Here is a 26,320-nt window from a genome sequence, read left to right on the forward strand (position 1 = left end):
ACCAAGGGGAAGGTGTTTCTGGGACTGGTGGTTCAGGTAATATGACTGAGAACACTTTTCAGATTACAATTGTTATGTTTGATGGACCAAACTACTTAGAATGGGCCCAATCAGCCATGATGGGCATTGGGGGTAGAGGAAAACTGAATTTTTTTGTTGGGGGATGTGAAGGAACCAACTAAGGAGGACCCTACTTATGCTAAGTGGGTTCAGGAGAATTATTTGGTGATGACATGGCTGTGCAACTCTATACAGCCACATATCAGCCGAAACTAATTGTGGGCCAAAACAGCTAAGGAAATATGGGATGTTACGAAGGAAACCTACTCTCAGCCCCTTAATGTTGCTAGGGCTTATGAACTGAAATTTTGAGGTTAAAAATCTCAAGCAAGGAGAGAAACAGGTCTCCGTTTATTTTTCAACCTTGAAATCTCGGTGGCCTGAAATTGACCATCTTGAAACAATTGAGTGGGAGAGTCAGAAAGATGTACAAACTTACAGAAAGGAGGTTTTTGAGTTCCTGGCTGGTTTGAATTTTGAATATGATATTGTGAGACAGCAGTTGTTGACAAGAGATAGTGTGACTCTATCACAAGCCTATTCCCTAATGCACAGTGAAGAAACTAGGAGAAAGGTTATGTTGCAGCAACAGCCCTTCGAATCAGCCTTGGTAGAAGTTAGACCAAAGTCTAGGGGTGATAAAGAGAAGGATGTGAAGAAGGAAGCTAAGAAGGACCTAGTATGTCAACACTGCAAGAAACCTAAACATACTAAGGACACCTGTAGGAAGCTGCATCCTCATCTAGTTCCAGCAAAACTCAGAAACAAGGAGAATGCTAATATGGCTGTCAAAACTGATAGTACAACCTCATCAAGCACTAGAGGCACTCCTCTAGACACCCTAGCTACAGTTCGAGCTGCTCTGACTCAGCTAGAAAATGAAGTTACTAATTCATCTCCTCAGCCACCATCAGCTCCTCCAACCTCATCTTTTGCTCATTCAGGTAATCAGGCTTCATCTTACCATGCTTCAGCGCCAGGTAATACAAAACATTACTGGGTAATAGATTCAAGAGCATCTGACCATATGACTGGCTTGCCATCACTGTTTACTACCTATCATTTATCTTCTGGAAAAGACAAAGCGTCCATTGTCGATGGCTCTCCGGTTCTAATTTCTGACAAGGGAGACATCAAGTTGTCTAGTGCCATTTCCTTATCTTTGGTTTTGCATGTTCCTAAACTTAGTATTAACTTGCTTTCAGTTAGTAACAATACAAAAAAAAACAAAATTGTTCAGTGAACTTTTTCCCTGATCGATGTGTTCTTCAGGATTTGGAGGCAAGGAAGGTGATTGGAACTAGCTGTGAGATGAATGGAATCTATCTACTTGGAGGGAGCTCTCATTGAGAAGATAGTGAAGCTAGGTCTTTTGTTTCTCAGTCTATTAGTCAGGTTATGCTTTGGCATAATCGGTTGGGTCATTTATCTTTTCGGGTTTTGAAGAGTTTGTTTCCCAGTTTGTTTGAGTTTGTTTAGATGTCCAATTTAAAATATGAAAGTTGTGAGCTTGCAAAGCATTGTAAAACAACCAATTCATTGAGTAATAAAAGTAGTATTCCTTTTGAAGTTGTGCATACCAATGTCTAGGGACCTTATCATATCACTGCTATGGGGGGATACAAATATTTCTTGTTGTTTGTTGATGATTATACCCATTTTTCTTGGGTTTACCTTATGCATTCTCGAGATGAGGTTCTAGCATTAATCTAGATGTTTCACCAGATGATTTTAACCCAGTTTGGGGTCAAAATCAAAATTTTTAGATCTGATAATGCGAAAGAATACTTTGCAAAACCATTAGCCTCCTATCTCCTTGACCATGAGATTATCCATCAGAGTACTTGCCCTCATACACCACAGCAAAATGGGGTTGCCGAGAGAAAGAATAGGCACATATTGGAGGTGGCTAGAAGCATTATGTTTAACTCCAATGTGCCTATACGTTTCTGGGGGATGCTATTCTTACAGCAGTGTATTTCATTAATCAGATACTTTCACGGGTTCTTAACATGAAATCTCCCTTTACCCTTTTATATCCTGATAAAGAGTTGTTTATCGTTCCCCTTAAAACATTTGGTTATACTTGCTTTGTTCAGATTCTTGGCCCTCATCGTTCCAAATTTGATCCTAAGGCATCAAAATGTATTTTCCTTGGTTATGCACAAATCCAAATGGGATATTGCTACTATGAACCTACTTCTGGGAGGAGATTTGTCTCTATGGATGTCACTTTCTTTGAGGATGTACCCTATTATTCTAGGGTTTCTCCTCGGGGTGAGAGTAGTGAGGTTGGGGTTGACTCATCAGAAGTTCCTTTACCTGTTCCATTGAGTGAAGAGGATTGTCAGAGGTGTCGGGATTTGAGAGTCTTTCACAAACAGTGGAGGCAAGTTGATTTTGGTCATCAGTAGTCCAGGCCGGCCCCAGTTCCTTCTGCGGATCCAAATTCAAGTACCATAGTTCCTTTATCAGATATTACAGATGAGATACCTTCCACTATTGAGCCCTCACCTTCCATTATTGAGCCCTCACCTTCATTGGATGACCTTGACCTTCCCATTGCAGTTCGTAAAGGCAAATGCCGTTGCACCACATCCACAGCTCATTGCATTCCCCAATTCTTGTCCTATGATCATTTGTCCCCCTCTTACAAGTCCTTTCTTGCATCCATTGCTGATATTCCCATACCCAGAACAATGCAAGAAGCCTTATCAGTTCCTGAGTGGAAAGATGCAATGAAGGTAGAAATGGATGCCCTTATCAGAAACCGTACCTGGGAGATAGTTGATCAGCCCAAAGGGAAGAAAATGGTTGGACGTAGATGACAACTATCAAAGTCTCATGGTATTGACTACTTTGAGACATTTGCACTGGTAGCAAAGATGACAACTATCAGTCTTATTATCTCTTGCAGCCAGTTACTCTTGGCCTTTGTTTCAGATGGATGTTAAAAATGCCTTCCTTAATGGGGACTTGCAGGAAGACGTTTATATGCAGTTACCTCCCGGATTTTATGGTGCAGAAATAGGAAAGAAGGTTTGCCGGTTGAACAAAGCCTTGTATGTACTAAAGCAGTCCCCCAGCGCTTGGTTTGATAGATTCATACAAGCCCTTGAAAAGTTCGGTTATGTACAGGCCCTGTCAGACCAAACCTTGTCTATCAAGAAAGTGGATTCTTCCTTAACCTTGCTTACTGTATATGTGGATGACATTGTAATAATAGGGAATGATAACAATGAAACTGAGACCCCTAAGCAACTCCTTCATGGCTTCATCAAGAGTTTGAGATCAAAGATCTGGGAGAGCTACGATACTTCTTGGGTATTGAAGTAGATAGGTCCAAGCATGGAATTTTTGTTTCTCAAAGAAAGTATGTTCTTGACTTGTTAGAAGAAACTGGAAAGTTGGGTGTTAAGCCTGATGACACACCTATTGAACAAAATCACAAGATCAGTGCAAAAGGTGGAGAGCCTCTTGAAGATAAAGTTATGTTCCAACGGCTAGTTGGAAAACTTCTCTATCTTTGTCTCACACGACCAGACATCAGTTATGCAATTAGTGTTGTTAGTCAATATATGCACTCTCCTAGAACTACCCACCTACTTGCAGTTGAAAGGATATTGGCATATTTGAAAAGGTGCCCTGGCAGAGGTGTTTTGTTCAAGAATAATGAGCACATAAAGATAGAAGTTTACACAAATGCTGATTGGGCAGGGTATGTTGATGATAGAAGATCTACCTCTGGATATTGTGCTTTTGTAGGAGGTAATCTTGTCTCCTAGAGGAGTAAGAAACAAAATATTATTTCTCGTTCCAGTATTGAAGTCGAGTATAGGTCCATGGCATATGGTATGGCTGAAATCCTATGGTTGAAATCCCTATTTGAGGAGTTGGGTATTGCTTATGAGAAGCCCTTAATGTTGTACTGTGATAATCAAGCTGCTATTAATATGGCTCATAATACAGTACAACACGACAGAACTAAACATATTGAAGTGGACAAACACTTTTTTCAAAGAAAGGGTTGCATCTCAAGAAGTATGTCTTCCATATATCACCTCCAACATGCAGCTTGCAGATCTTCTCACCAAGGCTGTTTCAAGGAAGAAGTTAGAGGCAGACCCATGCAAGTTGGGAATGACAAATATCTATTCCTAACTTGAGGGGGAGTCTAGAGAACACTGATGTGGTCCCCACTATGTCCGTACAGTTAGTAGTTATGCTAGTTATTTCAGTTTGTTAGTTGGTAGTTATTTCAGACCTATATTATTAATTCAGCCCTTTTACATTTATTTGGATATGAATACAAATATAAGTAGAGGGGCGGCAATTGCTAGCTTTCTCACTTTCTTTTTTGAACCCAATCTTCGAGTTCTTCTCCTCTCCTTCTCTTCTCTTCTCTCCTTCTCTTATATCTTTGTTCGTCTTTTCTCATCAGTATTTAAAACAGATTGTAGTCTTGTTCGACTACTAAAGATATCATGAATTTCTTCAAAGATCACTTGGAGTCATATGGTAGGGCTTTGCGACAGATGGATAGTTCAGTTACTGGTACCCCTTCTACTTCATTTGCATCTACATCAGGTAATGTGGCTTCTACATTCCATGTCACTACTACCACTGATTCCCCTTGGATCATTGACTCAGGGGCCTAACCACATGACCGGTAAGCCAAATTTGTTTCAGACTTATAGCCTTTTGTCAAGAAGGGATAAAGTGAGGCTCGCGGAGGGATCATTCTCCTCCATTGTAGGCCAAGGATCAATATCCCTTCTCCATGGCCTTAACCTAAATAGAGTGTTGCATGTTCCCCAAATTCCTATAAATTTGCTTTCAATCAGTAGCATCATAAACTCTTTAAACTGTAGTGTAACCTTTTTTCCTAGTTCATGTGTTTTTCAGGATCTAACTTCTGGGAGGACGATTGGTAGGGGAAGCCTAATAGATGGTCTCTATATTCTCGACAACAAAGTTGATCTCTTGGTCTCGTCCTTGGAGTCATGTAGTCAGTCAAATAAGAATCAATTTTTTTGTGACATAGTCGGTTAGGTCATGTTTCCTTTGAAATAGTGAAGTCTTTGGTTACGTTTTTATTTAAGTCATGTTCGATGTCAAATTTTCAGTGTCAAACATGTCAGTTGAGCAAACAATGTAGAACAACTTTTCATTCAAGTAATAAAAGATCCAGTTTTCCTTTTCATATTGTGTATTCTGATGTATAGGGACCTACTACTATAATCTCTAAGGGCGGATATAAGTACTTTATCACTTTGATTGATGACTTCTCCCCCTATACATGGGTATTCCCGATGCATAGCAGAGATGAAGTTCCAAAAATCATGAAAGACTTTCAGAGGATGGTGTTTACACAGTTCCATGTTGAAATACAGATCTTTTAATCAGATAATGCCAAGGAATATTTCCATGGTGAGCTGAATGAGTTCTTTGCCTCCCATGGATCTATTCATAGGAGCTCATGCGCAAGAACACCGCAATAAAATGGTGTTGCCGAAAGAAAAAACAATCACCTTCTTGAGGTAGCTCGAGAGATGATGTTACACATGAATGTTCCAAAAAGGTTTTGGATGGATGATATACTTGCAGCTGCTTATGTCATCAACTGCATGCCCTCAAAAGTGCTAAACTACATGGCCCCTCATCAGTTGTTGTTGTTCCCTCAGTCCCCTTTATTTTCCATTCCCATGAGTCTTTGGTTGTCATACCTTTGTCCATGATTTGTCTCCGCCCCGAGGTAAGTTAGACCCTCGGTCCATTCCTTGTATCTTTCTGGGGTATCCCTCCTCTCAAAAGGGGTATCAATGCTTTGATCTTGTTAGTCATAAAATTTTTGTCTCTATGGATGTGTCCTTTGAGTTTGAACCGTTCTTCCCTGCTTCTCCTCAGGGCTAGTGTGGAAGAGGAGAAGCAGGTTCAGGTCCACCAAGTCTCTCTTCCTTCTATTCTGGACCTGGCCCCCTTTCGTGTCTTCCAACGTACACTCCATAGAGATCAACAATGTGACAGAGATGTGAAGCTACCAACCACTGAGAATCCGACACCGTCAAACTCCCAGGAAGCAAGTCCAAACCTTGCTAAACCTATTGACACCTCTGCTCCTACTGCGGATGACCTTGACATTCCTATTGCACAAAGAAAGGGAGTCAGATCATGCACTACCATACACCCCATCACCCAATATGTCTCCTATGATCACATTTCCCCCTCATACCGAGCCTTCCTATCTGTAGTTGATTGCATCCTTGTACCCAGAAATGTTGTAGAAGCCTTAAAATACCCTGAATGGGCAGATACTATGGAGAAGGAAATTAATGTCCTCCATAAAAATCAAACTTGGGAATTGGTGGATCTTCCAAGTGGGAAAGACCCAGTGGGGTGTAAGTGGGTGTTTACAGTTAAACACAAGGCAGATGGGACAGTTGAAAGGAATAAAGCAAGATTAGTAGCCATGGGGTACACTCAAGTGTAAGGAGTTGACTATGATGAGACATTTGCTTCAGTAGCTAAGATGAACTCAATTCGAGTTCTTCTATCATTAACTGCTAATCTTGACTGGGAATTGCATCAACTAGACATTAAGAATGCCTTTTTAAATGGTGACCTAGAGGAGGAGGTGTGCATGGTTCAACCCCCGGGATTCTGTGCCAAGGGAAGTGAAAATAAGGTGTGTAAGCTAAGAAAGTCTCTCTATGGTTTGAAACAATCTCCCAGGGCTTAGTTCAGTAAGTTCCATATGGCAGTTCAGCAAGTAGCTTCAAACAATGTCAGTCCGATCACACACTCTTTGTGAAGAGATGTCAGGAACAGGTTGCTGTTTTGATAGTGTATGTGGATGATAATCATCATTACAGGAAATTGGAGTTCAGAAATACAACAATTGAAACAATTCCTTGCATCTAAATTTGAAGTGAAAGATCTAGGTCCTCTTAACATATTTTCATGGAATTGAAGTTGCCCGATCAAAAAGGGGTATCTTCATTTCTCAAAGAAAGTACACTCTTGATCTGTTACAAGACATAGGCAAGTTAGGTGCAAGGCCAGTAGATACTCCTATGGATATTGATCATAAATTGGGTAGTTGTGTTGGTGAACCTCTGAAAGATGTAAAACAGTTCCAAAGGTTAGTGGGGAAGTTGATTTATTTGTCCATGACTCGTCCAAACATTGCCTATTCAGTTGGAGTCCTAAGCCAATTTATGCACTCACCTAAGAAACCTCACTTGGAGGCAGTAGAGAGAGTTCTTAGATACTTAAAAAAGTATCCAAGAACAAGTCTACTATTCAGTAAGCATAATCATCTAAAGGTGGAAGTCTTTACAGATGTTGATTGGGCAGGTGTTATGGATGACAGAAAGTCCACAAGTGGGTATTGCACATTTGTGGGAGGAAACCTAGTGACCTAGAAAAGCAAGAAACAAAGTGTGGTAGCAAGGTCAAGTACTAAAGCGGAGTATAGAGCTATGGCACATGGGGTGGCTGAAATTCTTTGGCTAAAAAAACTTCTAGGGGAGCTTGGAGTTGCTGTTCAAAATCCTATGTCTCTTTACTATGACAACAAGGCAGTTATTAACATCGCCAGCAATCCTGTCCTACATGAGAGGACCAAGCACATTGTAGTGGACAAATAGGAGAAGAAGACCAAATTGTAGTGTCCTCCATAGTTTGAACTAAAAAAAATGGCTTAAGCTTGTCCGACAATTGAATAAGGGTCTCACACTCATTATCCCTCAATCTCCTTCTAAAGCCAAAAATCCCAATTTAACTAAGGAGAGAAGGCACACATCTTGAAATAGGTTATAGCCTATAGCTTGACAAGTAATAAAGGCTAGGGAAACAGAACTGAATGGAGTTTGAGCCAACCATAGGTCTTACCAAAACAAAACTCTAATCCCACGTCCACCTCAAATATGGTCAAATTGATAAAAGTTGGGTAAACCTCTTGAATTGATTTCCAAGAAATTTAAGTTGAATAAGGGGGCTACCTTTGCATCCCAGTCATTTTTCATCATCCCATGAATGATTTCAATTACCTTATGCCACAGCCTATCCCTTTCCAAAAGAAACCTCCAAACCCATTTTCCTAGCAAAGACGTATTCCTACGAGTTAAGTTCCTTATTCCAGGCCCTCCCTACTCCTTTGTTTTAATAATCTGTTCCCACTTCACTAGATGATCTCTCTTCTCATCCCCAGGCTCCCAAAGGAAATCCCTCATGAGCTTCTCTAATCGTCCTGCTGCTATCCTAATTGGAATCTTGAAGGTTGAAAGGAAGTAAAAGGGTAAGTTAGCCAAAGTTGCTCTAATCAAAGTTATTCTCCCATCCATTGTGATGTAGTTCCTCTTCCAAGAGCCAACCTTTTAGTCGATCTCTCTACCACCGGTTCCATTGAGATGTAGTTCCTCTTCCAAAGGGGACTAGACTACTTGATCATTAAACCTGTAGATTTCCTACATTTCTTCAATTTTAAGATCAGGAACTGTTAAAGATTTTATTAAGAAATGTATGAAAATTATATACGTAAGTGGTATGTCTAGCACTCCTTTAAGGTAGTTAGCCATGGCTAACCACCACAATCCATTTTTCTTTTATAGGTCCCCCCTTGGGCATTACACCCCAATATATGTGAGGTCTGATCACCCTTGTTTTACTAACTGACCAGAAATGCTTTTGGCTGATCATAGTACACATCTGTAACCTGATCGTAGTTCCCATGCCAGCTTCTTGATCTCCCTTAGATTATGTCCATACTTACAAGACCCAACAATATTCCTTCTTATCCCGCTGACAATTACCTGTGCTTCTTCTTCAACCAGTCTCTATAATTTAGGTATTTTGCCATCCTTGTTACTTTTAGGACTGCTCACAGTTCTGCACAAATCAAATCTCCATACCAATCAGGTCCAGAGATCAAGGCAAAGATGTTTCCTTCCCAATTTCTGAATACTCTTCCAAATTCCAACTCCCCAGTTCCCCCATGCTATAGCCATCAAAATTCATCCCAATAAAATTTTAAGATGGATGGCTCCATCGTATGGATGAATAATATTTTTCTGAGGGTAATGCCACATTCTCAGTGATATCATTTGTAGTAATGGGTGCAAAAATGTCCTGCACCAAATGTGCTACCTTGATAGTGATGTTTTTTTGCAATGGCTTCTTTATAGCGAGTCTTCTCATTGAACACGGCATTCCTCTCTTCTCAAATGGCATCGCAATTATAGTAGGGTGTCAGCTTTAGAAATTTTCATTGAACACGGCTAATGCCTTGGCTGATTATCTTGCTAAACAAGGAGCTATTCGGGTTTCATTGTATTGGGCTTCATTGTAATTTTTTTTTTCCTTTGTTATGTTCTTTATCTAAAGGGTTGATGGTTTCTTCCATCTCCCCTCTTTAAAGGGGAGGTAGCATCTCGTGCCTCTCCCTAAGTTGTACTATCTTTGACTTTGATTTAATAAATCTGAATATTCACTGATCAAAAAAACAGGGTGTCAGCTTTAGAAACACTTGTATATGGGGTGCTGAAAGCATTGTAAATACAAATTCGGTTACTAATATCATTGAAGTGTAGTTGCTGAACATGTGAAACCCTTATAGAACTTCTTGTGAGTTGTGACAGAATTTATACTCTCTAGATACACTACCTGTGCCCAACAACCATACTGCTGTCATTGATTCTCATGAAGTCCATTTGTGTCAAGAGGTTCTAGAATGTATGTTGGGACCATAGACATTTGTTAAAACCCACACAAAACCATCTTGCAACCTTTTAAGCTTCACAAGCAAAAATAAATATTTGGTTACTCCACTCTCCTAATCACAATGGTTCTGGGAACTATTTTTGCAAGTTGTGTATATTTCCTACTAAAAAAACCTAAGATTTGGATGAGTTCGCATGTTGGCCAAATGCAGCTCCATACTCATTGATTGTATCCAACAAGATGAGACCTTCTTTAATATTTGCACTTACAAAGACATAGCTATCATCATTAAAAAGAGGTAAGATATGGTAGGGCAATCTCCACACTTTTTTTTGAGCAAAGGTTGAGTATATTTGTATTAATCAAAAGGTCCTTTGTACAATGAGAAGCTGTACAAAAAACAAGCCAGAAGGACCTCAAAAAAAGGCCATCCTCAAAAAAGTACAATCAGATGTATCATCTTTAAAATTTGTATGTATAGACAAGCAACTTCTAACAAACCCTATGACCATGTTGATGACCTCGGCTTCAGAGGAGACCTTGTGATAAAAAATTCTACTATTCCTTTCAAGCCACACAACCCAGAGAATTTCCAAAGGAATGAAGGACCAGCAAACCTTTCCTTTCTTTGTCATCCCTGGTATATGCCATGCCTCTAAACATGCTTTAACTGAGGCAGGCATGCACCAACTTAACTTCAGAATCTGTATAAAGTAGCTCCAAAACTCTGAGACAAACTTGCAGTGTAAAAACAGATGATTAACTGATTCTGTTTCCACACTACAAAGGATGCACCTCAGGTCATTGCAGATAAAGCCTCCGCTCACCAGCATCTCTTTGGAAAGGCATTTCTCTAAAGCTTCCACCCATTCAAAAAATTTAACTTTTGAGGGAGCCACTGTCCCCCAGATGGCCCGGCTAGGAAAAGAGACTTCATTTCCTCTCACTAAAAAGCTGTAAAAGGATTTTACTGAGAACTCTCCTGATCTGTTCCCTTTCCACACTCTTGTATCCTGAGTTTGTAAATTTAAAGCCTAAGCCTGAAGAAGAGCTAAGAGGTTGAATCTCCCAATCATTAAAGACCCTTTTAAAAGGAGTCCAGCAGATGCTATTACCCCTCAAGAACAAAAGAGTGAGCTACCAGCACCTCCTTATCAACTGCCAAAGTGTACAAGGTGGGAAACAGCTCTTTAAGAGAGCTCTTCCCAGTCCAAGGATCCAAGCAGAATCTGATCCTTCTTCCATCTCCTATTTGAAATATGATGCCACTTCTGAAAATGGTGGAAGCTCTGTAGATTCCTTTCCACAAACTACACCCGTTATGTCACCAAGGGTGAACCACTTTCCAAACCACTATTGTCTAGTCCATGTTTCTCGGCTATTACCTTCCTCCATAGGTTATCTGGCTCAGCAGCAAACCTCCAAAGCCAACTACCTAATAAGGCTAAGTTAAAGAATTTGCAATTTCTTATCCCCAGACCCCCATGTGATAGGGGCTTGCAAATCTCCACACATTTTAACCCCATAGATATCTTTCTTTTGAATTAAATTATTAAATTTTATGGAGAAGCTTCAAAACAAATGAAAAACAGACAGGGAGATAAAGAACCTCCCTACCTTAGGCCTCTTGCTGGGACAAATATCCTTCCAAGAATATCATTCATTGATTAGAATCTTATAGGACACAAAGCCAAACTTTTGCATGACATTATCCATAGAAGTTCACTTGACCTTATCATAAGCCTGCTCATATCCAATATAATTGCTATAATCCCTTCCCTGGACTTAAAGAATTCACATAGTGGATGATCTCATGAGCAATTTTGTCAATGATTGCTCTCCCAGCCAAAAAAGCACTTTGTTGGGGATATGTAATCTTGTGCAATACCTTTTTAAGCCTATTAGCCAACCAAAACTTTTGCAATTATCTTGTACATAGTGTTACAGAAACTTATAGGTCTATTACGAGCCGCCTCTTCAACACCGTTTATTGAAGAAGTGGCTACTTATAACACTATATACAAGATAAGGTATTGCATAAGATTACAAGTGGGAGCTACTTTTAACTGGATTAGGAGAATAGACAATGGACTGACAGATTGTTTGACAAAGCAAGGGGTACAAGGAGCAATTGTTTGGGATAAATTGTAATTGAGTCCCATCCCAATCTTGGCTCCAGCCCTAAACTCAGTAAGCTTCAAATTTTTCCCCATTCATAAGGTAATTGAAATTTCAGCTTTAATTTAATTAAGTGCAGATCTCCAATTGTGGGACTGCTAAAGCATAGGATCAAAAGAGAACAAGTGGTTCTTCATCAATAAAAAAAACTTCAAAATGGAAAAGTTAATATAAAATGTTTACTGTTAGGTAATTACGTTGAAGAGTATAAAGGACTTTCGCAAACTTCCTGAGGTGTTGAATCTTCTTGTCTCTCTGGAGATGATCTGCATCATTACTAAAATTAATGGATAAATCTAAATCACTGTTGGCACTGAACATATCCATTAAAAAAGACCCAAATGGCTCCACAATAGGAAAGTCATTGTGACTACCTGAAAGAAAACATAAATGAAAATGAAATTTAAATTCACATGCAAGAACTGCAAGTTACAAAGAAAATAAGAAAAACTAGATGGAAGGAAAAAAAAAAGCTGCGGCAAAGAAAGAGTAAGGAAAAAAATAGCACATGAATAAATTGTATAATATGTAAATATGAAAGTAAAGAATGCATCTACAATCCCACCCAATGATGAGGCATTGGCTCTCTTCTACTCCACCTGAAATTTCCTTCTATGCATGGGAAATTCTATGGAGGCATATTCAGAAAAGATTGCCTGGGAAGTTCCCAGCTCCTTTGTACTTTTTCTCCTCTAAGTTAACAAAATCTTTTATTGCTGATCTAAAAAAAAAACACTTTTGTGGAGAAAGAGTATACTACACTCATTACATCTTCCACAGATCTGCATAATCTATTTAAAGGGGAATCAGCTAATGCAGTAACCAGACAGTTATGGCATTTCTTGGTGCTGGGCGTTCTACAATTGATGGCTGTGGTGAATTCTAGATATATTTTGCCAATGGAAAGATGAGATTTGGGTTTAGGAGCAAGGTGTACTGGAAGGCCATTATTCATGCAGACACATGGCACATATAAGAAGAAAGGAACAAATGAATCTTCCAAATGAAGTAGAATCTTCTAAGACTTTAAGGACCAAATCCTTTTATTTTATGAGCAACAGTAAACTATTGACATTATTGCTGTTGTAATATATAATGTACTGGCCACAGGGGCATCTATACCCTTTTACTCAGTTCTACACTTTAATTTTGACAGGTGGAAATATAACTATATTGCTATGGAGGGTGTGAATCCCTCAAAAACTGCACAAAAATGGTATATTGTGTCTTTACACTCTTAATATAAATAAGACCATGGGTGTCATCACTCGGATAACAGTCTGCCCTTTTTCTCATCTCTTTTATTCCTCTGACTGACCTATTGCTGAAAAAATGGCATCGGAGCATTAAATTTCTATATATCAGCTTTTTCCTCTTTTCTTCGACTTCAAACTCTTTTTCTTTTATATTTTCTGATTGGACAAAGGAATAAGTCCTACTGGACTGATGATCTCAAGGGAACTATCATGATTATCATCATCTGATGTCTATCCCACAAATGCTCTGATATTGATTGTTAAACCCTCATACATATACTCGATTAGTTCCATGTACCTATTAGAAACTCCTTTTGTTCCAAAATCCAACATATTATCTATTTAGGGACTCTATTATATGCTTCTTTAGATCAACAAATACCATATTGAAAAATCTCCCTTTTTCTCTCTAGACTTTTCTATCTATCATCTTGATAAAAAGATGGCTTCCATGGTTGATTTCCCTAGCTTAAGCTCATGTTGGTTTTCTAATATACTTGTTCCATATCATAACCTTTGCTCAATTATTCTCTCCCGAAATTTCATAGTGTGGTTCATGTGTTTATCACCATGATAATTATTACGATTTTGTATTTCGCCTTTGTTTCTAAATATAGGCCCATAATTGTCTTTTTCATTCATCAAACACTTTCTTTACATTTATTATCTTATTAAATAGTTCAGTTAACCATAATAAGCCTACCTCTCTCAATGCCTTTCCAAACTTCTATTGAGATACCATCCTAATGCCTTTCTCCTCTTTATCTTATTTAATGTCTCCTTCATTTGGTACTCCATCACTAAAGTACTAGTGATAGAGCTGTTTTAGGTAGAAAAGGGGGCATTGTAACTTATCGGGAGATGTTGCAACTGAAGGCATGGACTACAAAGATGAGGATGTCTTTTTGAAAATGGAGAAAGGTGTTCTTCCTAGATTCAGAGAAGCAAGGAGTAGAGAGAAGAGAATTTCTTCAAAGTTTACTTGTCATCCATTTCAAGGGAAAGTTGGAAGAACTTCACTAAATTGAAGACTAGCCAAAGTCCAAAGGAAGTGTGGGACCTTAATTATGGAAAAAAAAAGTGTGAACCCAATAGATGACATGAGGGTGAAGAGGCTAATAAATGAACTATGCTTATTCAAAGTCTCATCTAAGGGGGGTGTGGTAGAAATCCTCAAAAGGAGGGATTGGCAAATGAACGAGTGGAACTAGTGGTAGATCAGTGGAGTGCATGTTCAGGAAGCAAAACAAATGAGGATTCTTGTGAGTGGAATGACTCCTCAGCATGGATTATGGTATTTGGTCTAACACTGCTACACTAAAACCCTGACACAATCCAAGCAATAAGAGACATGTGTTTGGGTTTCTTGGAGACAGATTACTTCATTTCTTAGTAACAATTGAGGCTGAATTGGCAGATAGCTTCAAATGCAATGTGTAACAAGGGCATACAAACCAAGTGAGGAGGGGGATCGAAGAAGAGAGGGGAGTACAAATGATATAAGGAGTAAATGGGAGTTGCATTGTTATGTGGAGGATTTCAATACCAATACCATCAGATTACCAAATGAGAAGCAGCGAGGTTCATGGGTGACACCAGGAATGAAGGTATTTATTCAGATGGTAGGTATAAACGGATTGATCTACCATTATGAAGGTCATACTTCACATGGGCTAACAACCAGTTGAATCCATCACCTGTCAAGTTAAAAAGATATTTGGTATTTGTTGAGTGTCTCAAGCAAACTTTCAACCAAAAAGCTTAAGCTGTTAGCTAAGGTCCCTAAATAGGTTTTTATTCCCTAACACCTCCTCACACAAAAGCCCATTGGACTTGAAGCATGGACAAACATAGCCCCACCCATACCTTGTGCTAAAATTTAATTAATTATAATGGGGGTGACAATGATCAAACACTAAACCACTTGATCACACAGGCTCTCTGATACCATATCCAGCAACCATTCACCGAAAAGTCAATTTTGCAGCTTCTATAAGCCTATTTTCGACTTTTTGGGTTTTTGCCAAACCCTCACGGCATTCCAGGTTCCTCAGCTCATATACTGCCAGAAGCCATTACATTGGAAGCTCTCCTAAACAGGCACTAGGTTTTTATTCACTAACAGAGGGGAAGAGCAATCCCCATGGCTGAGTCAGGAGGCATTACCTAGGCCACTGTCAGATCATACCTACATCTTCTTGGTTGGGGAGAGAATAAATAGGAAAACCAAACCTTTTTTTTTTGAAGATAACAGAAAATTTATTGAAACAAATAAAAGAGGATACGAGGAAGGTGATAAGCAATCACCCGAAAAGAAAGGCCAACCCAAACAAAAACCCAATGAGAACAAAAAAAAGAAAAAAACAAATCAACCATCAAACTAAAAAGACCCAACTAACGAAAGTCCCTTACCCATAACAATATAATACAGTATAAAAGACGAAATAAACCAGAAATCAAAACAGCCCGGTGGTCGATGCCCAACAAAAACCCAAGCAATACACCCAAACCCCAACTTGCCACTTCAAGCATCTTTCTCAATTTTTTGAGTACATTTTTGTTGTTGTGTTTTGACTGATCCTTTGGGTTTTTTGACGAGCTTGTTAGGTCCCATTCCGAATAGTCCACCCTTTAACCTCATGAAAACCTTAGAGACTAGGACCTGTTGTTGGGATCTTTTATTCCTTTGATTTCTGAATCTTCTGACTGTTTAGATTTCCCACTGCTGCTTCAGGATTCCCTGCTGACTTCTGACCCCTGTCTTCAACCACCAACCCCTCAACCACTTCTCCTGGCCTCTCCATGAAATCCATGCAACCTCCGGCAATCGCTCCCATCTCTTGCCTTGTTGAGTTATTGCAATTAGAATTAACCGCTGGATCTGTCAAGCCTTCATTCTTCCCAGATGTTTCCTCCACAGATCTAAAGGCTTCTTTTACGAATTCCTCCCCTCCTAGAAAAAACAGACCCAATATTTTGCTAACTTTCACTCCCCTATTCACCACTTCCTCAATGTTAGCAGTCTATTCTACCAACTGGGTCTCATCGATCATCAGTTCAGACTCATTTTCCTCCCCTGAATCCACTTCCATCCCTTCCTCTCCAATCTCCTCTAAAGGGCAAGTTCTATACTTTTTCGTTTTATATGTTCTAGCCTCCCTCCCATTCTTACCTTCTACACCTTTACTTCCCTCTCCTTCAATTCCCAAATCCTTCTTCCCTCCTGCATTCCCTTCTACACATTTGTCCCCTTCTCCTTTATTCCTCTACATCTCTTCCACAATTCTTGTTTCCTTTGCACCTTCAGTCTCAATCCCCTCATCTCCCTTTAAGTTCTCCCCCTCTTCAGTGGCCCTGCTTTCGTTCCTCCCTGGCAAGGATAGAGGATTTTATTCCACGTTTTTTCCTTCCACTACCACTTCTTGCTCTCCCCCAGCCACTCACTCCCTCTATCCTTTTCTAGACCTTCTTTCTTTCCATTCTTGGCGACCAACAATTCTTCCCCATCCTCCTTATTGTCCTATTGTAGGAGTTTGAACTCAGACTCCGCCTGCACAGAGTTGGAGCAGGCGTTGAAGCCCTCTTTATTGCAATGGGGCTCCTCAATATCTTGTATTTCAATTCTAAAAGAAGACTTGTCGGGATTATCCTTCAAGTTTCTAAAAGTCTCCATAATCCCACTTGGTTTGGAGCACTCACCCCTAAGACCCGACCCAATAAATTTTCTCGAGCCATTTATCTTAGTCAGGTCACCCAAAGTATCCGATCTTACAGGAACCCTGCCCTTTCCTTTCTCATTCTCCACTTTCCTCTTTCCAACATCATTTAATATTTTTGACCTTTCGGAGGACAGAGATTTATTCCTCTTTTCCTCTGTCGATACTTCTTCCATGCCTAGCCATTCTACCCCCAGACGTTCTTCCAAACTTTGGTTGCCACATGGCCTTCCCCCTACCTTGTCAGCTTCATCTTCAACCTCTCGACCATATGCTTCATGTTCCAACGCGATCCACACCTTCAACCAGACTCCATTCAAGAATACGTCAATGGATTGAGGCACCTCTTCCGGCTTCACACTAGTGGTTAAAATAGCAAGATTTCAAAGAAAATTTTCAATAATTGTGGAACCCAAATTGAAGTGCAAGGATTAGTTTTCTATATTGTGGAAAAGAAGTTAGAAGAGATAAAGAATGGGAAGGAAAAGAGGGAGGAGTGAGTGATCGGTCACTCTCTACTTGGTCCTTTCTTTCGTTAGTTCTCTTAGTGTTAGGATTTCATATTTGGTTTGTTTCTAGTGTTAGGGCTTAGGGCTTTTGATAAACTGAAACAATGAATACTGAAGTGATAGGGCTCAAGGAAGTACCAAAGTGATAGGAGTTGTGAAATGGTTCAACAAAATGAAGGATCTTGGTTTTATTACCCCAAACAATGGTGGCAAAGATCTTTTCATCCATCTTTTCATCTATCAAGTCATCTAGAGGAGGTTGAATTTGTGATTGATACTTCCAAAGATGGGAGGACAAAAGTTGTGGATGTGACTGGCCGCAATGGATATAACATTCTAGGAAGTAGGAGATTACGGTGGTGGTGGTAGAGGTGGATGCAGTGGTGGTGGGTACAGCTTTTGTAGTGGTTAACTGGTTATGGTGGTGGGGGATATGATTTTAACAAGGGTAGTAGTAAAGGTGGAAGAGGTGGTAATGGGAGATACAGTGGCGGTGGCGGTGGTTATGGAGGTAGTGGTGATGGGATTTATTACAACTATAGCGAGACGGGGCACTTTTCAAGGGAAAGTTATCAGGCAAGTGGAGGCAATGGTGGAAGGTATGGTGGAGGCTGATTTGGTGGCGAGAGTTGCTATAATTGTGGGGAGTAAGACCACTTAACCAGAGAATGCCCTAGTAGTTCAAGAAACTGAAACAATGAATACTGAATAAGTGCTTCTGCTTTTTTTGGTTTAAAGTTTCCTTTCTTCATATTGGGAGTGTTTTCTTTTCTTTTTTTTTTTTCTTGGTTGCTTTTTGGATCATTAAAAGGGTTCTACACTCAGGTTTTATCTAAAACAATGATACTAAATGATTGGATGAGGTTTAGGAATAGGGATAGGGAACATATCAGATGAGAGATAGTTAACAAACCAAAGGAAGAAGGGGGTTTAGGGATAGGGAACATAGTGTTGAAGAAAGTCGCCCTTCTAGGGAAGTGGCTATGGAGATGGCCCCGAGAGAGAGAGAGAGAGATTATGGCATGAGGTGGTGGCAAGCATTCATGGTTGTGTAGGAAATGGTTGGGATTCCGAGATATCTCACCGAGCTACCCTTACTACACCTTGGAAGGCTATACATGGTATTCTCCCTCGCTTCCTCAGATTCATCAGGTATGATGCTTGTTCTGGTAATGCTATTCTATTCTGGGAGGATATTTAGGTGGGTACTCAACCCCTCAAAGATTGTTTCCCCTTGCTCTATTCCCTTTCCCTTCACAAACATGAGCCAATTGCAACTTTTCTAACGAGCCCGTTAAACCCCTTATCTCTAAACTAGGACTTTGGGTTTCGTAGAGGGTTAAGGGATGGTGAGTCGAGTTGTGTTATTGAGCTAATTCACTTACTAGAATCCGTTTGCTTGGACCCTACTTCTTCTGATCAAAGGGTTTGGACTCCTCTTCCAAAAGGTACTTTTACTTGCTCTTCTTTTCTAAAATCCCTCAGTTCTAACCCCATTTCCCAAGGATTCCCTGTCAAAGAAGTCTAGGCATGACCTATTCCCCCAAAAATTGTTGTATTCTACTGGAAAGTCTTCTATGGGAAAATCAATACTTTGGAAAACTTACAAAAATTGTTGTATTCTCCTGTTCCTTTGCTACAGCTATATGGAGGTGGAGCCTTTGTTTATTTGGAGGTAGGTGGTCTATGCCTTCTAATTTAAGCTTGTTATTCAACCCATCTGTCTTTGTTTGGCACACTAGAAGAAGGTCATGTGGAAATGTGTCAAGGCAGCCACTCTGTGGACTCTTTGGGAGGAAAGGAATGCAAGAATTTTCTTAAAGGAAAGAGGGTTAGATGAAATGGACTATATCCTAACAAGAGCAATCCATTGGCTGAAAACTGTGGATATCTTTGATGACTTGTGGAGGAATCGGCTAGTAATAACTAACACTTCAACAAAAAAGGATAGAATTCTGTCAGAATGGGTTCCACCTTTGGAAGGTGTCATCAAGATGAACTTTGATGGAAGCAACCAAGGCAACCCCGGGCCTTCAGGTATAGGGATTATCTTGAGAAATAAGGACAGCAACATAATTTCCCTATTCTCAGGACCGGTGGGAGTGGGGGGTTCCACAAGGGCAGAAATCCTTGCTCCAGTACAAGGAATTCAGATCGCCAACCAGCTTGGGGTGGAGCATCTCCTAGTTGAAGGGGACTCTCAGGTGGTAACAAGGTAGCTCCTAAACTTGGATACCACCATTTGGGGCTACAAAGATCTCATCAAAAAAGTAAAATGGTTAACCAGCAATATGAGAGTTGAGGTAAAATGGGTTAGTAGCTCTACTAATTCTTTGGCTAATGCTTTAGCCAAACAAGGGGTTTCTAGGGAAGATCTTTTTTGTGCTTCTTTGTAAGTTGTTATTAATTTGGAAACCTGTACTAAACTAGCCCGGCGAGGTTGCAACTCGTACCTTTCCTTGGGGACTTTGTACTATTGTCTACTGCTGATTAATAAAATTATTTCAATTATCAAAAAAAAAATGATTGGATGAGGTTTGTTGTACTCTTTTTATTCCTTTGTTTGGCATACTTGAAACCATTACCAAAGCAGGAAAAGGAATGATATTGTTAGGCTCTACCCATCTAATGGTTACTACAAATTTACTGGTTAATTTTAGAGGGAGGGAGGGAGGGAGAGAGAAAGAGAGAGAGAGAGAGAGAATGTTACCATAGGTATCTTTTGCCATCCTGTTGAAAATACGAATCAAATCTCTCCGATTATGATAATCACTAGGTTTTGGACGAAGCATCGCATAGACTTCATTTAGAAAACTCTCTATTGCAGAAAGACGAGCAAGAGTAAATCTGAACTTTTCTGATTCTTGTAACTCAAGCTTTTTTGCTCTCTTGCACAAGACTAGAACGAAACAATAAAAAAAAAAAGCATAAAAAAAGGAAATGAGTTGCATGTTAAAATTCCAATTAGTAAGCTTCATCTATAAAATCTTATGAACCTAAGTAGGGTAGTCCTTGTATTATAGTTCTGGTGTTATATATAAACTACATTACCTAAATACAGAAAGGGCATAGCAGGATACAGTGTAGGATTCAAAACTACACTAAAAAATAAAGTATTCAACAAAAAGCAAACAAGAGAGGCAGGCATTAAAATGAACTGTCATATGTTGGGTTAAATATCAACTTGTGACATGTTGGAACATGACTGTAACCAGGTGCAACCGTAAGCAGTAGTTGGTAAGGATTCAAACTCAAGTCATACAGGGTTTAACAAAGTTTCCAACCTAGTTACTATACTGTACCAATTAGCCACAGAATAACATAGTTTATTTACACTTCAGTCTCTCATTCTCAAAAACTATCCAAACAGAAAAAGAACTTATTTGGAGAAGCAGAGACTAGAATAACCACAATTCTCCATAGAGCCAATGAAACCATTAGAACATATAAAATTTTGAATGCTATCAGAAAATGTCAGAAAAGTAAAACATCGTTCAACCACCTACGCTGAATGATAAAACAAATTTAAAACAAAACCCAAATACATATTCTAAGTAAAACTGAAGGAAAAATTATAGTTATCATCAAGATATCAATGAATAGATCAATTGTATAGTTATAACTAATCTGACTACTAGATGTATTAAATATAAAAATACTTGTGACAAAAATGAAACTTATTATATGACAATAAGAAGGGAAATTATCTAAAACCTCTTGATTTCATTGACAATGTGTAAAAATCTCGCCTACAAGGAACCACCAGTCAGAAGGTTTTGTGAATCCAATACTTCATTTTATGTCACATTCTCTTCCACTCATAAAGAAATAAATTTTAAAAACAGAAATGACTCTAACCCAGGTTTTGTGAATCCTGTACTTTGGGGGTAATGACACTTAGACCCCTGAACTTTCATTTGCGACAAAGCCCCCCTGAACTTTAAGATTGCAACACTTTGCTCCTTCCATTAGAATTCCATCAGTTAACTTCGAAAAAAGTTTCTCTTTTTTATTGGAAATAGTAACTTCAATAAAGAATTAAAGAGATTTCAAAATACAGCTGTCAACCCTTAGTGTACGGAGTTTAAACACAACCACCGAATTACAACACTGCCAATAACATATTCCCCCGAAAAAAAGATTCTCATTTGACTGTCGTATGCTTGTTAAACATTTCTAAATCCCTAAACTACCCTTTTCCTTAATTTATTAGATAATTTTCCCATTCTCTTACATACTTTAAAAAACTCTTTATATGTTTTGTTCTTCTTTCCCAAAGTCAAATGAGCAAAACACAGATCAATGTAGCCATCAACACATTGTAGATGAAGGTTAGATCAGCTGCTTTGCCCTACCCATTTTCATCATTTTGAAATGACATCTTTCGCCCCTATGGTTCTCAAAAGGGAATTTTGGTAATTATAATCCCCGTTAATCCAGTTAACAAAGAAGGAAAAATGTTGAAATCTGAATGGTCAAGGGAGTCGTTGTTGCAAATGAAAGTTCAAGGGGCTAAGTGTCACTACCCCCAAAGTACAGGGTGGTAGTATGTAATTTACCTTATAATTAAATTTATATTACTGTTTTAATCCTACTTATTCTAAAACCTATTGTTTCTAAAGTTTTTGGCCAAAATTTTGCATTGATCATTCTTTAGTTTCATCAATTAATGCTAAGTCATCAGCAAACAACAAGCACCATGGGACCTCCTAAATATATTTAATCAATTCATCCATGAAGAATGTCAAATGCTATTGATCAAAAAAAAAGAATGTCAAATGCTCCTTATTCTTCTTCTGTCAAAATCCAAGAGTTTGGTTTCTTGAATCATTACAATCTCCGGTTTCTCTTTTCTTAATACATTTCTTATAACTCTCCTCTTCTGTCCAAATCCAAGAGTTTTGTTTCTTGAATCATTACAATCTCTGGTTTCTCTTTTCTCAATACATTTCTTATAACTCTCCTCTTTTTGGCACTGCCTAACCCCATTACATTCCAGCACAGAATCTTCATTTCACTAAGTTTTAGTACCCCCCTTCTACTTCCAACTCCTAGTCTCCGCTTTGTTTGCCTCTTTCTGCTTTCAACCTTTTCATAAGATACTCCACAAGAAAACTTCTCCACTTCATTCATTTTCCTCTTCCTGTTTTTTATCTCCACACCCTTCCTTCCTGAGGTAGACTTTGAGTTATGTAGCTCTTTTCTAGATCTTTTTGGTGTCCACCCCTTCTCCTGAGATTGCTCACTAGGCTTCCTTTCTCTACCAATGTTTTTAAAAACATCCCCCTCTCTCTCTGCTACACTCATTGTAAATTCCTGTTTCTCCATTCTATTCTCAGCAAACTCTTCCATCTCAATTAAGGTAGCTAAGTTTCCCAAGACTAAATCCATAATCTCCTCCCCTAAATCCAAACCCTCACCTTCTTCTGGCTTTTTTGGCACACTCAAGCCAATACCCACACCAGGTGTAGCTTCCAGGACTGGATCTGTACAGCCAAGTACAGGAGAGTTAGCACAAAGAAAAGGAGTGCCAGAGGAGAGCAGGGGGAAGCAAGAGAAGAGGAAAAGAGTCCTTGAATCGAGTGAGAACCTCCCTGCCAAAGAGCAGGCTTTGAAGGGTTTATGTTCCTTTTCAACAACAACAGCCCAGGTCACTAAGCTTAAGAGAAAATCCTGAATCACAAAAGACAGCTCTTCCCACCCTGAACTTCTCCACCCTTCCAGAACACAAACAAATTTCTGGCACAAAGTGATTGTAAGTATACATGGGCATTCAGACAATGGCTGGGATGCAAAAGTAGCCCCTAATGCTCCATCATCTTCTCCCTGGAAAGCAATTCAAGAGGTGATTCCTTCCTTCTTCAACCATACTTGATTTGATGTGGGAAACGGGAACAAGGTCTTATTTTGGGAAGACCTCTTGCTGGGAGAACAACCTCTAAAGACCCAATTCCCCTTACATTTTACTTTGTCAAACTATAAATCTGAGACCATTTCAAAATTCGTGACTTTCAATACCTCAGGGCTGAACTGGGATTTTGGGTTCAGAAGGGGTCTTAGGGACTTGGAATGTGAGTCTCTGACAACCCTTTTTTTATAGGAAACGGTAACTTTCATTAGAGAATTGAAAAGATTACAGGCTTACTACCCACAAAATGGATGGAAAAAGAAAATCAAAAACTTACAAACAGGCCCAAAACAAAGCCTCCCTAGTAACTCCTTTCTTAGCTAAAGTGTCAGTCATTCCATTTGTTGACCTTCTTACCCATTTAAAATGCACCCCAATCTCCCTCGCTAAGCTAATAATCTCTCTTAGAGGCTGTCTAAGAGACCACACTCCCAGGTTTCCAGCTTGCATCCACCCTATTACCAGCTTGGAGTCTCCTTCCACTTCTAATTGTTGCATTCCCCATTGTTTCACCAGGTTCAAACCTTTAAGTAAGGCCATTACTTCTGCCCTCAATGAATCTCCAACCCCAATTGGGCCCGAGTAAAGGGCCAAGACTTTTCCTTCCTCGTTGCTGTACACACCCCCAACTCCCGCCTGACTGACCTGGATTACCCAAGGAGCTTTCATCAAAGTTTAACTTCAGCCTGAACTGAGGCGGCAGTACCCAACATTCTTGTACCACAGAGACGGAAGGTGAGGATATAGCTATAGCACTCCAATTACTAATTAAGTCAGCTGAGGAGAAGTCCTTGAAGAGACGATGTACTTTCAGCTAATGCATAACCTTGATGGTGACAATCTCCACAAGTGCTTCCTTGGATTTTTCTTGCCCTAGGAAGATCCTATTGTTTTTCTCTTCCCAAATTGACCAAAGGATGGCTACTCTTGTTATTCTCCGCATTACCCTCTGATAACCCTTTTGGCCAAACTAGACTCTATTTTCCTAGACCAAAACATAGAGGATACAAGGGTTTGGGTAGTTTCTACTGATGGCATCTTCACTTGTGCTTCTTTTTTCAGCAACCTAATTCAGCCTACCACATTGGGTTTGAACCTCCCGGTAAAAGAGATTTGGAGCAAGCAAATCCCACCAAAAACTTAGGCCCTTTGCTGGGAGATCTTTCTTGGGAAGATAAATACCTGTGACTTGCTGCAGAAGAGAAGGTCAAATAAATGCCTTTCCCCACATGTTTGTTGCCTTTGCAAAGCTAGTGGAGAAAGTATCTCCCATTTGTTTATTCGCTGCACCGTTGTACTTTGTGTTTGGGAGCATTTCTGTTCTCTTTTTGGCTGCAGATGGACTCCTCCCCGGGATGTGGTGGGTCTCTTTGATCCAAGCTTCCTGAGGCAGGCAAAGAAAAGAGAAAGGATTCTGTGGAAAGCAATGAGAGCAGCACTGATTTGGAGTTTTGGACCATTTGGGAAGAAAGGAATGGGAGGATTTTTAATGAAAGGTGTAGATTAGAGCCGGAAATCATAGAAGCCATAAAGATAAAAGCTGCACATTGGGTAAAAACTTTGGAAATCTTCCACGGTTTCTCTTTCAATGCTATTTTAAGATCATGGAAGAAAGTGGCAAACTCGGCCCAAGAGAAAGGGTTGTTATGGAATGGAGACCGCCAACACCTAATTCTGTGAAACTAAATTTTGACAGAAGTTTTTTGTGAAATGAAGGGCTGGTTTAGGGGGTGTATTTCGAGGTACAAAAGGTGAGGTACTAGCACTTTATTCAGGCCATGTAGAGCAAGGGGATCCACTGACAGCAGAATTAAGGGCTCAGCTTCAAGGGCTGAAACTTGCAAAACAGTTCGGCTTTCAAAGGTTAGAAGTGGAAGAGGACTCTCAGGTGGTGGTTTCCTGGACAAAATTTCACAGTAAAACCCCTCGGGTTTACAGGCAAAGGATTAGGGAAATTGAAATGATAACAAGGGAACTGAGCATTACTCTTAAATGGGTGAGAAGAACTGCAAATGGCATGGCAGATACTTTAGCTAAACAGGGGGCAAACAGGCAGCAGTTATTTTGGGCTAAATTGTAAGGCTGATTTTGGGGGCCTGCAACTCTAGTTGTATCTGTTTACTCCGTTTGTAAACTCAAATTTCACATGATGATTGGTAAAACTAACCTTTGCTGATCAAGAAAATGGCACCACGAATCCAACTCAGAAACCAACCTACAGCTTCTTCTAGAAGAAAGACAGTAGCCTTCTTTTGTTCTCCGATTTTTAAGGCTAACAAACCCCTAATCCTCGTTTCCTCTAGGAAAAAAGTTTTTGCTTCTACTCTGAGTTTTTTCTTTTCACTGGGGCTTTAAATGAAGATAAGTAATAGATTGGGAAATTGGACATAGTGGATTTAATTAGGGTCAGTTAGAAATGTAGTTTTTTTTTCCAATTGACCAATTTTTTAGTAAATCTTTCAATCACCACCTCCCAAAAGAATATATCTTGAGGGTTGCCCTCAAGAGGTAACCTTAAATATTTGATCAGTAACTGTCTAATTTCACACCCCAAGGTTGATGAGCATTCCTCCAACTCCCTATCTCCCTATCCTCCATTTGAATACCCACCAAATGACATTTTGCCAGATTGATTTTGAACCCTGTGATTCTTTCCACAGTCCCTAAGATCCATCTTATATTCCTCACATCTTGGATGCCCCTAAATTACCTAAAAATTAGGGAAATTTTGTGGCACATATTTCATTGAAGTTGGATCCCCCTAAACTCCTTATCCAGAATGGAGTTTCAAAGCACATATTTAAAAATTCCAACTTCAATGATATACAAGAAATGCCAAAATACCCTTCCAAAACAATGTAAAGTATCTTTTGATAACCATTAGAGCCTTAATAAGTTATTCCGAAATACATGGACTACCATTTTACAACTTTAAACAACTAGAGTATCCCTGAACTTTTAAAGAACCTATCT

At 39.5% G+C, this 26,320-nt stretch overlaps 1 protein-coding gene and 1 pseudogene across 18 annotated transcripts in view; one reads left to right on the forward strand and one right to left on the reverse strand.

Moving 5' to 3' along the window:
* Nucleotides 1–26,320, reverse strand: part of LOC104599709 (protein HESO1-like) — a 74,205-nt gene that overhangs the window by 45,021 nt on the left and 2,864 nt on the right. For 12 of the 18 annotated variants that reach the window (XM_088891659.1, XM_010262355.3, XM_088891654.1 and 9 more), the window contains 2 exons: nucleotides 20,150–20,338; nucleotides 12,156–12,332 (listed from right to left, as the gene is read on the reverse strand). In XM_088891659.1, the coding sequence (XP_088747785.1) occupies nucleotides 12,156–12,332; nucleotides 20,150–20,231 (259 nt within the window). In that variant the 5' untranslated portion in view covers nucleotides 20,232–20,338. Of the gene's footprint in view, nucleotides 1–12,155; nucleotides 12,333–20,149; nucleotides 26,309–26,320 lie in introns of those variants that run through there. The other 6 variants (XM_088891660.1, XM_088891661.1, XM_019198176.2 and 3 more) reach the window with 4 other exon arrangements.
* On the forward strand, nucleotides 17,105–20,132 carry LOC148790519 (uncharacterized; annotated as a pseudogene).

This window comes from Nelumbo nucifera, chromosome 7, assembly GCF_055504915.1.
Source record: "Nelumbo nucifera cultivar China Antique chromosome 7, China Antique-T2T, whole genome shotgun sequence".
Classification (NCBI taxonomy): domain Eukaryota; kingdom Viridiplantae; phylum Streptophyta; class Magnoliopsida; order Proteales; family Nelumbonaceae; genus Nelumbo; species Nelumbo nucifera.